Source organism: Siphateles boraxobius, unplaced genomic scaffold (genome assembly GCF_051911475.1).
Source record: "Siphateles boraxobius isolate OS27281-9 unplaced genomic scaffold, OSU_SipBor_1 55, whole genome shotgun sequence".
Taxonomy (NCBI): domain Eukaryota; kingdom Metazoa; phylum Chordata; class Actinopteri; order Cypriniformes; family Leuciscidae; genus Siphateles; species Siphateles boraxobius.
Genome location: NW_027509181.1, coordinates 11,386,281 through 11,401,081, shown reverse-complemented (window position 1 = coordinate 11,401,081; position 14,801 = coordinate 11,386,281). Strand labels below are relative to the sequence as shown.

General features: G+C 44.2%; 1 protein-coding gene across 1 annotated transcript in view; it reads right to left on the bottom strand.

Moving 5' to 3' along the window:
- Positions 1-14,801, bottom strand: part of LOC143714781 (transient receptor potential cation channel subfamily M member 4-like) — a 31,305-nt gene that overhangs the window by 13,626 nt on the left and 2,878 nt on the right. Inside the window, exons 4-11 of the mRNA XM_077206202.1 lie at positions 14,128-14,308; positions 13,225-13,394; positions 6,551-6,719; positions 3,422-3,486; positions 3,103-3,336; positions 2,893-2,995; positions 2,631-2,752; positions 204-440 (exon numbers count right to left, since the gene is read on the bottom strand). Of these exons, the coding sequence (XP_077062317.1) occupies positions 204-440; positions 2,631-2,752; positions 2,893-2,995; positions 3,103-3,336; positions 3,422-3,486; positions 6,551-6,719; positions 13,225-13,394; positions 14,128-14,308 (1,281 nt within the window). The remainder of the gene's footprint in view (positions 1-203; positions 441-2,630; positions 2,753-2,892; positions 2,996-3,102; positions 3,337-3,421; positions 3,487-6,550; positions 6,720-13,224; positions 13,395-14,127; positions 14,309-14,801) is intronic.

Here is a 14,801-nt window from a genome sequence, read left to right as displayed (position 1 = left end):
ATTCTGGGCTCATCTGCTTGCCTGTATATAGCCTGGATTTGGTCTTTTAATATCACTGTTTTAGTATACAAGTACACAACTGGTAAGATTAACTTGCGAGTAGCAAGGGAAATCCTAGTTATGCCCTCCAGTGGGTGTCACTATAGAGGGGTAATACACCAATTAATCTGCCGATATTTGTCCAATAATTTTTCAGATCTCACCTCATAAATGCTAATGTTGTATTTCTTATCTTTGCTGGACTCGTTCCTGCGCTCATTCAGGATATGTTGCAGCAGTTTTCCGGCCTGGCTGTTGTCAGGGATGGAGTTGTAAAGATCTTCCAGTTTTCCGTATGTCAGGTAGCTCAAAATGTTCAGACCATGATCAATGAAGAGGCGCACAAACTGGGGTTTATTGTTCATCAGTGCGTCAGTCATGGAATCTTTCAGATCATCGTACTGCATGTGCCAGGAAAGAAATACCAGGTTATCACCACATACCAGCAAAACTGCTCACCAAGGCTGCACTTATTTGAACAAAAATACAGTAAAACAGTCTTATTGTGAAATATTATTACTATTTAAAGGGGTCCTATTATGCTTTTTCACTTTTTCAACTTTAGTTAGTGTGTAATGTTGTAGTTTGAGTATTAAAAAAGATCTGCAAGGTTACAAAGCTAGAAGTCCACTCCAAAGGGAGATATTTTATTTAACACAATCCACTTTCCAAGAAATACAACAAACGACTCGTTTGGTCTACAATGCGTATTTTTTCCGGGCTTTGTGAAGTCATAATGTTCCTCATTTAAATAATCCCTGCCCTCTGAATACGCTGAAAAGCGGACAAGGCCTGGTTGAGCTGTGTTAGAGAAGACAGTGTGGTCGCTGTCAAAGATACACTGTTTTTTCTACTCCGTTTTAAAAACTCATTATTATATCTTATGCTGACAAACTTACAGTGGTTAACCACTATTCCTGAACATTATAACCCCAATGTTTATCTGTGCGTAGCACAAGTTCCAGAGAACAGCTTCCAGGAACGTATAGAGTGCGATGCAGTCTACGCACAAAAGCTTCTACTCAAATGGAGCAGTTTCCACTTTGTCAGGACAATCTGTTGTTTGTGGATGACAACATTTAAATGTCTTATTATTCTTGCGTTTTCGATTAACAGTTCCAATTATAAGTTTAATGTTGTTGCCTCGATGTAAACAAAAGGCAAAGCTGTTTACTCTGCTCACCCTCTAGCCAACATAAGTGTTGATATAGACTGACGCCTTTCCATTCCATACTATTGCGAAATGACGGTGTTTCCATTAACCGAGCGACTAAAACGTATTTTTTTCTTCTCGTGATAAGTCATTCCAACAATCATGGCAGAGGATGTTGGTAGGTTATCCCAGCCATCGCACTAGCCATTATTTTCAATCGAAGGAGCCGTAAGTGTGTTAACCAAGCATTAATGGTAAGGAAAGCCCCTTATACTTGTGAGGGGCACATATGAGGTGTTTCTCCCTCATATCTGCTTCAAGCTCTTGATTGTGGCATTTCTTTGAGGTTTAGAATCCAGTATTCCTGTAATTCTTTTGTCTTTTATGAGTTCAATAAAGAACTCTGTCTTGTCTTCTGTCCAAACATACCGCGCCATCTACGTCAGGTGACCTGTAAATGCGCAAAAACTGTTTTCCATAGCAGTTTTGCAAAATATTCCTTTTTCGAATTGCCTGAAAAACCACCTCATGTGACCGTAAAAAAATTTTTGCGATAAATGGGAGTTTTTGCGAAATTGGCGTGTTTCCATTGGCCGTATTTTCAATTCGCAATTTCAGTTTGAAGTGTAATGGAAAAGCGGCTAGTGTTTACTGTAGCTTTTGTAAGCTCTCGCTTTAGTAAGGTTGTTCACCGCCCCTTAGGAAAATTAGCCATGGTGTTGTGATCGATTACTGTTTGTATTACCATAGTTTTCTAACAAGTATCATGATTAAATGATGTATAACTTCTCATGTAAAATGTATAAGAAAAAAAACAAACAAAGAAAAAACATACAATTCTGAAGGCATGGAAGCATATTCTTTTACACCGCAAAAACAAAATCAAGACTAAGTATAAGGTCATAAAAGGACCACCTTAAAATAACTGTTTCTATTTGAACATATTTTAAAAGGTAATTTATTCCTGTGATGACAAAGCTGAATTTTCAGCATCATTACTCCAGTCTTCAGTCTCACATGATCCATCAGAAATCATTCTAATATGATGATTTGCTGCTCAAGAAAACACTTTATATTATAATATCTGTTGAAAACAGCTGTGCTGAATATGTATTTACTGTAACTTTTGATTCATTCAACGCGTTTATTGTCTTGTTTTAAATTCTTTCTTTAAAAAATAAACTCATTGACCACAAATATTTGAATTTGAACAGTAGTGTATTTAAACATTTTATCCCTCCTTTGGATATTTAAAATTTTGCCACTTTATCCAAATTGACTCGAGGTATACATGTAATCAGTTCAAGTATTCTCTGGGAATCAAACCCATGACTCTGGCTTTTCGAGAGCCCTGGTGTACTGTTTAAAGTACAAGAACACTTGAAAACTAGCCCAAGTTTAAAATCTCATTTACAGTATATTTCCCACAATCCTCTACCTTCCAGTCGATGTTTCCATTGAAGAGTTCACTCTTGGCAATGTCCACTCTGTTCCATGTTACAGCAAGCTTCAACTCATCAGTATAGGGATTAGAATGGCCCGTAATTTGTTTTTTACTCGCTAACACACACACACACACAAAGAGAGAGAAAACAAAAATTATATACAGAAAAAGATTTAATGAATAGGTCAACTTTAGACCAAAAGGGTTCCAAGTTGAAGAGATGTAGAAACAATGTAATAAACAGTTTAAAGTTTACCTTGAACAAGGACTTTAAGCATCACAGTGTCAAAATCATCCGCTCCTTCCTGTTCCGCGTTATAAATGCAGATGAGGTCTTTGTTTTGGTAGATGCTTAAAACCTTTCAGGTACCAGCCAAGCAAAAAGAAGAAGAAAAAACAGCACTAAAAAACAATTCAGTTTTAGTATTTTGATGTTATATGGTTGAATAAGGAGTGTAACATTTACCCTGTCAACATATTTGTCCATCTCCTGCTCTGAAGGAAAGTATATCTTTACTTTCTCCGCCAAACGTTCTCTAAGCTCCACGTTGGGAGTCCCTTCCTCCTTCTCTGCTCCTCCAGTTGAGGGCATAGGAGCAGATTGCACGTTCTCCACGATGTCACACACAAGATTGGCAAGTCCCCCCGAACCAGCCAGGACCAACCAGGGCATGGAATTCTTCAGAGAGATATCTAATGCCTGAAATGAAGAAACATTGTAAGAGAGAATCAAGAGATATAGGACTGAGGACGTTTTGCATGTAATTAAACTGGAATCTACTCACCTCCAGCATGGAAGCTTCTCCAGATATCAGCATATTCAGAACAGGAATGTCAATACTTGCACTGTCTGCACATGAGATTGTGTTTTTTTAGCAATTGCATTCAAGTATATAGTCCTCAATGCTTTTATTAAACAGATCTTAACCTTAAAATATATAACACACACACATACATAGGGCTGTGCGATATCGTCAAAAACATTATCACAATATTTTTTTAATATATTATACGATTGATATATCATGATATTTATCACAAAATATTTATTTACCATTAATGGTGGAAGGAAATGCTTTCCAAATATTTGTTAGATCTTGAGAATGAATGTAAAAATTTAAACTTGTTTGTTCACAATTAAACTTGACAGAGTGGCACAGTTTTTAATTTAGGCCGCCATGAAGTCAATTTTATTTTTCCCTAAATTCTGTTTTTTCTTCTTTTGGGGGGGGGGGGGGGGGGGGGGGGGGTATCTGTGTTTTATGATTTAATACAACTTTAAATAAACTACCAATTTAATCAAGTTTTTAAAATGTAATCGAATGAAAAAGGATAAATTTAAGAATAAATAAGAATAAACAACAAAACATTGAATTTTTTTTTTTTTTTTTTTTTGTAAAATAAGACGCTGTAAAACAAAACTGTATAAACTTAAAACTTGGATGAAAAATAAATGTATTATTCCTTTAAGATATTCTATGAACCCTCTATGATATTCCTTAGAAATATTATTATTAGGGGCCAAGCACTGAAAGTGCGTAGGCACCTATTGAAATCGTTGGCGTTCTTATTCTTCTTCTGCTCTAGACGTCTATGACAGCCCATAGAACCGCTTGCGGGAAAGTTATGAAATTTGACAGTCCGAAATTTTTAAAGGACAGTACAAACTGTCACCATAGAAAATTTGGAGTTTTCCAAAGTTTTCTCAATCCCTTTAGTGCCATCAACTGTCCAAAGTTTCAATCATGTTTATGCTAATAACTTTTGAACCATAAGGGATAGAAACAAAAGTCTTGTTTTCTCTGGTTCCTCAGCTCAAGCCAATTCGATTGCACCCTATGACCTAATTTTCCGTCATGACAATTTGTCTGCCATTTTGAATTCTCCAAAAAAACTATTTTTTCAAAAAGATTTTCACGAAAATTTAATCAGATCATCTTCAGACCATGCCAACAAAAAGTTATGGAATTCATGTTGATTCGTCGAACCATTCTCGAATACCGCGCAACTAATTTTACATAGCGCTTGCAAAAACAGACATAAGGCTGTATCTCCACAACGCTTTATCGTATTCAGACCAAACTGACTGGAGGCTAAATGCTGCGTTTCAGCGCAGCGCCACCTACTGGTCCAGAGATATTTTTTTTTTTATTCTTGCTTATAACTTCTGGGGCCGTATTCACAACACATTTTAAGGCTAAAAGTAGCTCCTAACTGGCGAATTTAGGAGCAACTCCTAAAAATAATGGGCGTGTCACTCGTAACTTTAGGACTCCTAATTTTTTTGACTAAGAGTAATTCACGAAGCATTTTAGCCCTAAAAGTAGCACCTAAGTCTGGGACAGCTTAAAAGAAGTCGAGAGGACTCCTAACTCACTAAGACCTATTCACAAACCGCTTTTTGTGGCATTTCACGTTGCGATGTTTTGAAATGCGTATGCGGCGGCTACAGGAGCTTCCAATCACGAGGGAACAATTTTGCATTGTAGGCATAACTAGGGATGCAACAACGCCACCAACAACAACCAAAACTACTCACTGCATGTAAACTAATTGTAACATTTCATTGTGAATCAAATTAAAATGTTCTTCTCTTTGCAAACGTAGGCAGAGGCATAGTGACAGATTAATTCAATAATGTTGCAAAGATATTGCATCAATCCATATGTTTCATTAGGCTACTAGGCTATTTATTTTTCCTTACTCTTTATTCATTTAGGCTATTTATTCAGTTATTCATCATCTTCCGTCCTTCGCACTACTTGTGTAGCGCACGCATTCCCAGACCTGTCACCTGTCACTCATCATCATAGGGGAGGTGTTTGGAATCATTCCCGCGTTACAATCATCAGCCAATCAAGGTGGTCACTTCAGTCAAGCTCGTGCATGAGTAATGACGTCATCCATAGCAACGAAGACTCACTCTTAGTTTAGGAGTTGTCATTTTTCTTTACTAAGAGTAGGTCTGAAAGGCGTTGTGAATAACTTTTAAGAGAAAACTCCTAGCTAAAATATTTTAGTGCGATTTAGGAGCACTCCTAGTGGTAAGATAAAATTCTTTGTGAATACGGCCCCTGAACAGTTTGTCCAAAAATGATAAAATTCTCATTAGATTCAGGGCAACATGCAGAGTCGAATGAAATCCAATTTGACCATATCGGTCAATTTGGCTGTCGCCCATTTTGAATTTTGTGCTAAAATGCTGTATTTTAAGAACGCATGACAGATTTTTACGAAACTTTGTATGGGTCATTAGCACAATTGCCTGAAGGAGCCTGATAAGTTTTGGACCAGCACCAACTAGTGGTAAAACATTTTTTCAAATGCTCATAACTTTGGGTGTGGTCGACTTATTTTTACGGGAGTCATCTCCTTCAATTCTTGAATCCTTTCCGAGTTCAACGATACCAAACATGCTAGGTTTCGCCTTACATTTCTTTGTGTAGCATTGTGATTTAGCGTTGTGAAAACATTTACCAATATCTTCGAAACCGTTGAGAATAAACCACCGTAGGAAGTTTCACACACACACACACACACACACACACACACACACACACACACACACACACACACACACACACACACACACACTTTGTCAAAACGAACCTTTACATGACCTTCTACGAACACTTTCTGAATGGTTAGCCTAGTAGCCATTTAAACTAAAAGTTTGGTCTTCTCTTGTAATACACCCAAAATAGCCATTAGGGGGCCAAAAATCTAAACCTCCCTTGTTCAAACCAAGTATTTGCTAGTTACTATGTTGCACTCCTGTTCAATGAAATAAATGCAAACCATATTATGTAAACTCATCTCTACATCAGTAATATTCTATTAAACATAAGTATCTCATGAACATCAAGTTTAATGTAGCATTTTATGCTACATTTAAGCAGCATTTTATTTTGTACCTGTGCGCTGACGTGAAATGTAATCCTCCAGACGGGCTCTGAAGGCAACCTCACCACCTTTACGCCCTATGGTCCCATCATCCACAAGAAGGAACACCTTGTAATTATTATCCAGATAGCAAGAGTCCCGTGCTCCGTTTTTGACTAAATACTTTGCGGGGAAACTTCCCTAAGAGAAAGAATGAGACACTGTTGTTCTGAAAGACCATATGCAAATGCAGTGTGGAATTTGCATTTTATATTTGTTTTATCTACAAATTGGGAAATTGCATACACCATAATGCAGTACATAGCATGTGGACTTATTGGTACCACAAGAAATTTTTAATGAATAAAATATTTCTGAAGAATATATCATATTTACACATTTTTAGCACATCAGGATGACTAGGAGCATGAAATTGACAAGCCATGAAGACTATTAATATGAGGAAACTCAAAGGCTAAATTCCATAGATCATAAATCACAATGGGTAAAAAAAAAAGAAGAATATCTAATTCAGTTATGAAACTCTAGAGGGCACCGGCCTTTTTACATGCAATCGACAAGCAATCACACTATTGCCACATTGGCAAAAGCTGACTGGCCTCTGCTGATCCTGCAGCCAATGAGATTGCTTGCTCAACATTTAAATAGTCTGGTTCAGTGTTTGTTGTAACTAGTCCTGCAACGCCCTATCAGAGTTCCTCTGAAACCATCCACCTCCCCCAGCTCCACCTGGCATGACTGATGTGCAGCAAAAGATTGTTGAGCTTCACAAAATTAAAAATGTGGCTGTAAGAAAATAGCTAAAGGATTGAAAATTCCCATTTACATCATCAGGGCAATAATTAAGTTCCAAAACAGGAGATGTTATGAAACTGTCTAGAAGATAACACATGTCTACATTGTCTTAATACAAGTAAGGAGGATAATTCGGGTGGCCAAAGACTCTCCAAGGATCACAGCTGGAAATTTGCAGAAATTAGTTGAGTATTGGGGTTAGCTACATCACAAGTTGTTTGAGAAAAGAAAAATCCTTAGTTGAAAGCTCGTGTTTTCACTGTGGGAACATGACTGTCGCAGTGTTGAGGGCGAGACTCGCCTTCGTTCGCGGAGAGCGAGTCCCCATTACCATGCCCCACCCTCAGGTGCTGTGTGGGATGGGTGACCGGAGGATAGTGTTGGATGTCCCGCCCGGTAACCATTCCCTGTGGGCTCCTCACTCCTCCCTTCCACTGCAACCACTGGAGCCTCCTGTGTTGTCTGCTGGTCCATCTGTAATGGGTGGGCCAGCGGTTTCACTCGGGGCTCCCCTGGAGGACAGGACGCCGATTGCAGCATCGGAGGGTGAGCTGACTTCTAGAGATGATGACTCGGCTGCATTGTCTCCCTCCGGGAGTTCAATGTTGCCCGAGCCGGATCCAGAATTATCAGCTATGCTGAAACGGGCCGCCGAGGCTGCCGGGCTCGAATGGAACCTCCACCGTGTCCCGTTCAGTCTCGGTTGGAATCTGGAGTTTGGTATCTTGGGGCGGGCCGCGCTGGTTCTCAGCTCGCCGCCCCAGTGCCTTTCTTTCCCGAAATGCACGGAGAGCTTATCAGGTGGTGAACAGCATCTTTCTCTGCCAGAAACTGCCTGAATAGCTTTTCCCCCTCAGTACCCTTGATGGAGGAATGGTGAAGGGTTGCGAGGTGTCCCTCCATTGCAGCGGTCTGTCGACACAGGTGCACCTGTGTCCGGCGGCCGCTGCCTTTTGGGGGGATCCTCGTCTCCCCCTAAGGCCTGTGAGGTTTTGTCCGTTCCGACGGGCAGAGCTTACAAAGCCTGTGGGCAAGCCGCTTCCTCTTGCATGCCATGGCGTTGCTGCAGGCTAGGGCACCCATGGCATGCACGAGGGTAATCCAGACCGTGCGCTCATAGGTGAGCACCGCACTGCATCCGACCTCACCCTCCGGGGTACGGGTGTCGTAGCGTGCGTGATCGGTCTGGCGATGTCCACCTTCGTGGTCCAGTAGCGCCTTCGTTGGCTCAGCCTGGTTGGTATGGCGGATGCGGACAAGGTTCGGTTCCTGGTCTCCCCAATTTCCCAGGTTGGGCTGGTCGGCGACGCGGTGGAGAACTGCATCCAACAGTTCTCTGCCGCTCAAGCGCAGACGGAGGTCATCCGGCACATCCTGCCCCGGTGGCCAGCTGCTGCCTCCACCCGCCGCCGGTGGCAGCTCCTCCGCCTGCTCGTCGCCGTGGGCGCTCCCCGGCTGCCGCTCCTGCTGGCCCTCCGCAGCAGCCTCGACCCAGGCCTTAGCATGGAGCCGGCCGCAGTAGAGACGCCCAGTCCGCTCCAGGTGCTGCCAAGCCAGGTGGCAAGCGACAGCGAAAGCATTCCGGAGCAGGCCGCCCAGGAATGGAGGAGATGCTCTTGGAGTGGCACGATCACTCCCTCCCCCCGGGTGAGGGCCGGGTGGAGCCTTTTGTTTGTGTGTGTGTCTGTTCAGCCGCTGGCTCCCTAAAAAAAAAAAAAAAAAAAAAAGCGGAGCAAGCGGTACCCACACTTCAAAGAGAGAGCAATTTCATCTGTTCCTGGGTCCCAAGAGGGCCAGTCTGGCGGGTGTGACCCTGTATAGCCTTACACCCCTCAGCTCCCCCTTGGTCGCCAGCAGGCAGCTTGGTGCGTTCGAGGACCCGGTCATCCGCCTTCTCACGCGCCCCCTGCCGCTTGTGGAGACAGGTAAGTGTTGCACAGCACACTTACACCACTCTCTCTACTTTGCTGCCTCACCTCAGGCTCGGCTACCCCGCTCAAGTCAGTGATAGTCATCACATTAGGTGTTGAGCAGACGTGCTCTTGAAAATTCAGTGATATTCATCACACCGATTGTTGAGCAGTGCTCCTGACTTGTGCGTGTTTATCTTATCCTGCTTGCGAAGGATTTGATATAGCCGCCCTCCAGCCGGTACGAAGGCCAGTCGAAAACTCGGCTCTTCGTGCTACTAGGTGGTGAGTCGTGACCATCTTGGCCCAAGATTGGTCTGCAGCTTTGACCTGAAAGACATGTGCTTCAGATCTCTACCCCCCGCACCGCAGGCCATCCTGCATGTTGCGTCTAACGGTGGAGTATCAGTACAGTGTCCTTCCCCTCGAGTGCTCCAGAGGCCATTTGGGTCTTCAGGTCAACTGGAAGAGAGTAATCTCGCCCACGGGCTGAGTATCTCTTTTTCAGTTTTGGAGAGGTACTCGGTCTAACATGTCTCTCCAATGAGAATGTGTTCAGCTGGTGTTGAAGTGAGAAAGGGTCCCACTGAAAGAACTTTCAGAGGCTCCTGGGGTATATGGTAGTCGCAGCCTTTGGCTTCCTCCATATGTGACCGCTTCAGCGCTAGCTTCACGATCGGGTCTCGAGGTGACCGTGGCAGAGCAGCTCACCCTGTGTGACTATAGTTCATCCCGGTCTGCTGCCAAACCCTCTTCAACAGAGGGGCCATGTACAAAGGGCGTGTTTTAACGGGGGCCTGGGCGACCCCGACTACACGGGCATTCGTGCCTCGAGTTGTTAGACATCGCGAACATGCATTCCCCCTGCATGTCACAAACTCACCCGTCACCTCCTCCTTGGAGTCAGACGCTTCTGAGGGCGCCTTGTTCCACTCCTCCCGCTTACTCAATCGTGCCGCCATCGAGCCTCACGACAGTTATACCCAGGGCAAGTGGAGACTCCATCCCCTGGGTCCGGCTGGGTCATGACCATTCCGGGGCCGCTCAGTTGCCCCCCCGGTTTTATTTTTCCGCCAGTGTTTGGGTAAACCGAGCGGACTACCCTTGGACAAACACTGGGTCTCAGCTGCCCCAGGGGCCCGCAGAAAAGCGTTTAACCCCAGTGAGCCTTCTAAAAGTGACTGCGACTCATGGTCGCCTTGCGCCTGCTCAAGTCAGTGAAATCATCACTCTTCACGTTGAGCAGAATTGCTCCTGAAACTCAGTGAAGTTCATCGCACTCAGGTGTTGAGCAGCAATGCTCCTGTAGCTCAGTGAGTTCATCACAGGTAGCTCAGTGAATTCGTCACACGCAGTGCTGAGCAGAAATGCTCCTGGTGCTCAGTGAAGTTCTTCGCACTCAAGTGCTGAGCAGAAATGCTCCTGTCGCTCAGTGAAGTTCTTCGCACTCAAGTGTTGAGCAGAAATGCTCCTGAAGCTCGGTGAGTTTATCACACTCAGGTGTTGAGCAGGAATGCTCCTGAAGCTCAGTGAACTTGTCACACCCAAGTGCTGAGCAGAAAACGCTCCTGAAGCCCAGTGGTCTTCACATGTTGTGTTGAGCAATGCTCCTGTCTTTTGCGCCCGTCGCTTGCACCTACGTGCCAAGTCAGGAGAGGAACAGGTCTTCATAGTTGCCCCTTATTGGCCCAACTAGACCTGGTTCCCATCAACAGCCTTCCTGACTTCCCCTGAAAACTCTTCGGGGACGGGGCACGATGGCACACGCGTTCTTCCCCCGGAGATTCCGGGCGGTCTTACATCTGAACGCGGAGGTTCAGGTGGCTATTACAAGAACATGTGATAGTTACCATCACTTCTGCGAGCACCCCCTAGAATTGGGTAGCGTGCTTAAGCCTTTAGAAGTGGAACCTAGTCATTGAGTGCGTCTTCTCTCCAGAGGAGATCCTGAAAACTTTCGATCACTTCAGTGCTCTCTTTCCTGCAAAATGGGTTGCAGTAGGCTGTTTTCCTTCACCCTCAAAATGATGTTGCCTCGGTGTTTAAACGACGCTCATCGTGTTGCAGAAGTATGCAGAAGCACATTCTGATCGTCAGGTTCCTGAGGAGCAAGGTCTTGTAAATCCTTGTGCCCCTCTTTATCCTCTTGGGTCTTGTCCCTGGTGTGACTGCACTGCAGAGACCGCCCCTGAGCCACTGCAGGCAGTGAGTTAAAAAATCTGTTATATCAGTTCTCCTGCTCGCGTGGTCTCTACTAGAGGGTAGGGACTTGCTCGCTTTCGGTCAACGTATTGTGCCTGGAGTCTGGGCCGGCTAACTCTCACAAGCTGAGACCCCGGCTCGGATTGTGCCCAAGGTTCCTACCTCTCCCGTAATAGGAGCAGGTGGTGAGCCTGCAAGCGCTGCCCTGGAGGAGGCAGATCCAGCCCTGGCTTCTCTGTCCGTTCGCTTGGACGTGTACAGAATGCAAGTCATAGACCTCAGACCAGCTCTACAAATATCTGTTGGAATTCAGCAGAGAGGGAAGGCTGTTTCCATGCAAGGTTGCACTTAGTGCTTGCCTTCATTTCGGCAAAGATCCGAGATGCAACATGTCCACTTAGGTGTTGAGCTCCTCTATGATGAGTGTAAAGTGCTCCGCCTGGGCGTTGACGATATGCTTTGCTAAAACAGATTCTAGAGTTGGGGGCTGGACGACACCTAGTTGAACCGCTGCTTCCCGTGGGCTCCCTTCTCATGAAGCCAGTTTCACCGTGAGCCCGGTTCAAGTGTTGGCTTGCTGCGCCATTCCCCTCCTATGGACTGGATACGCGCGCCTTTCTACTCCAGTTGAGTTCCCTTAAAATTGAACCCTGTTGAGTTCCTCCACACCCCTCCGACGTCGGACGTGCGGAACGTCTGGTGTTAGGCCTACCACTCGTAAGCAGTGTGGAACCTGTGTTAGGCTGGGTCCATATGTTGCGGTCCCTTCGGCGACCCCATATGTGTATTCTTCCACGATACGGCTCCCTGCGGTGAGCCCGTGTCTTCCCTCGGCAGAGTCTCTCTGCCGTCACTGTCCAGTGTCTCTCCCCCCGTCTTAGGCTGGAGCTACCCCAGTGACATTCCATATGTTAGACTGCCCGGTTTCCGCCCAGTTCATATGCGTATTCTCCACGTTACCTCCCTCTGGGTTGGATGTGGCTTCCGCAGCGTCCCTTCCTTCCAATGTACGGGGAACGCTTTCCCAGTGGTCCTGTAGGAACAGCAGTGACTTCCCTGGCCTAAGCCCTGTCCTTCCCCGCCTTAAGTTTGCGGGGGCATCAGGAGGCTTTGGTTTAGGCACTGGAAGGTGGCAGCGTTAGTGGCGTGTTCAAAGGGTGATCCCAATTCAGTCGACCGTCGACTACGTCTGACGTTCTCGACTGAAAGGGAACGTCCTGGTTGCGTATGCAACCCACCGTTCCCTGAAGGAGGGAACGGAGGACGTAGTCCCCTTGCCACTACCTCTGGACCACCGCTGACCCCGGGTTACTCTCGGCTCCTCAGCGAAAAGCAACTAGTGCGTGCATCCACTTCCGTATTTATACCCGCGCCGCGGGGGCGGAGTATGTGATGCGAATCACGCACGCCAATTACATTGGCTCGTTCAATAGTACTCGAAGAAGACAGGCTCTCTAGCGAGATCCCAATTCAGTCGACCGTCGACTACGTCCTCCGTTCCCTCCTTCAGGGAACGGTGGGTTGCATACGCAACCAGGACGTTCTTCAACCTCATCAGGATTTATAGGAGAAGAGCTGTTATCTTGGCAAAAGGAGGTTACAAAAAGTATTGAATAAAAGGGTGCCAATAATTGTGGTTTTACAAAATCGATTTTTGTGATTTTTTAAAAAGAGATCAAAAGGATTAATGCAGATTTCTTCACAGGCTTCTCTGTTCATTCTTTGTTAGGGTGCCAATGATTCTCACCAGGACTGTTTCTTTTTTTAGGTTGCGTTACCTCAGGGTTGACGAGTTGTTCCCGATTCTTCACCAGGCCCCAGGGAGCGATGCCAATAAGTACCACTTTACTGAGAGTGATAGAAGATGTTGCGGTAGCATAATCTTTCACAGCTTGTCCTACACACCTGCCAAGGCCTTCCATCAACCCTCCGTTTATGATCCACGCACCTATATGTAATGTATAAGGTGTTTGTAAGCCACATACAAAATCTAGTTTTTTTATTTAATTGATGATATTTACTACTCATAATTCTTATGAATTATTATTATATTTTATATATTTGTGCTGCTTTCATAATTCATAGTGATTTTTATGTAAAGATTTTGTTTTACCTGTCAGAGACCCAAACATTCTAATAATATGAATTATGTAATATGCAGTTATGTATATTAATTATTATTATATTTCCATTAAATTGCTTTGTGCATCGATTTAGTGAAATGTAATTATTATTTTTTTACTATATACACATACAGGTATATAGTATATAGGGCGACTTTCCAGACATAGTATACCAGGTTGATGAAATAAATAGTTCTGCAGGAATTTTTGTCCTGGTAACAATAACTTGCAGTTACTCTAGACATGAATGTACGATTCATATTCATACTTCTTGCATCTTGTCAGTGTACAATAGAAGGCAGAGTTGAAGTTTGCTCAAATCACTGTGATCATGCAATTTTCTGTTGCTCATCGATCATTTCAGGTATGACATTTACGAACATAGAGTCGCATGGCAAACCTTTTCACAAATTACAGTCTGGCAGTAAATCAAAACTTCTACTCCGATTTCACAACTTTAACACAGTTGTGAAAGTAGCATAACGCAAACCTTTGTATAGCATGGAAATATATGAAAAACAGATATGAATAATATTATGTGTGTAGAGAAGACGTCACCTGTACTCTGTGCAGCTTTAACCAGGCCCTGCCTCAGCACCTCTCGTACCCAGGTCTTGACCTCTGACTTTTTCTCACCACCAACCACCGACACCACCAGGTTGGGCTGTGGCAGTTTCCAATGCTCCCTCATGATATTAAAGACCTTGGAAGAATCAGTGGTGCTGGAGAGACGCAAAAACTGGGATAAAGAGAACGGGAGATCAAAATGGGAATCAATGGCGAGAAGCAACTGTAAGTTAGAGAAACAAGCTACTGATTTGTTAAATGTGGCTATTTCTTCAACTTTGGGCAATTTTTTTGTCCCAGGGATTGATATTAAGTCTTTTTCTAATAAGAAGACCACATTAAGGGTACGTTTACATGACAATGATGTACTAAAAATGGAAAAAAATTTCCTTCGCATTTTTCTCGTATAGATCTCCGCCTCGGTATGCCCCGTGGCAATCCCTGATGGACCCTTGAAAGTTATATCAACTTTGCGCTGAGGACGAATGGATCCGTGTTTACAGTGGGCAAACCAGAGGATAACAGCAGCTTTGTCCAGCCACGCCTCAGACGTCACGCAACCAATTAAACACTTTTAACATAATCTTCTTCGTCATCTTCTGCATCTACCACTATGTGTGACAATTCTTTCTGTGTGGAGCTTGTATGTTCTCTCTGTGTTGACG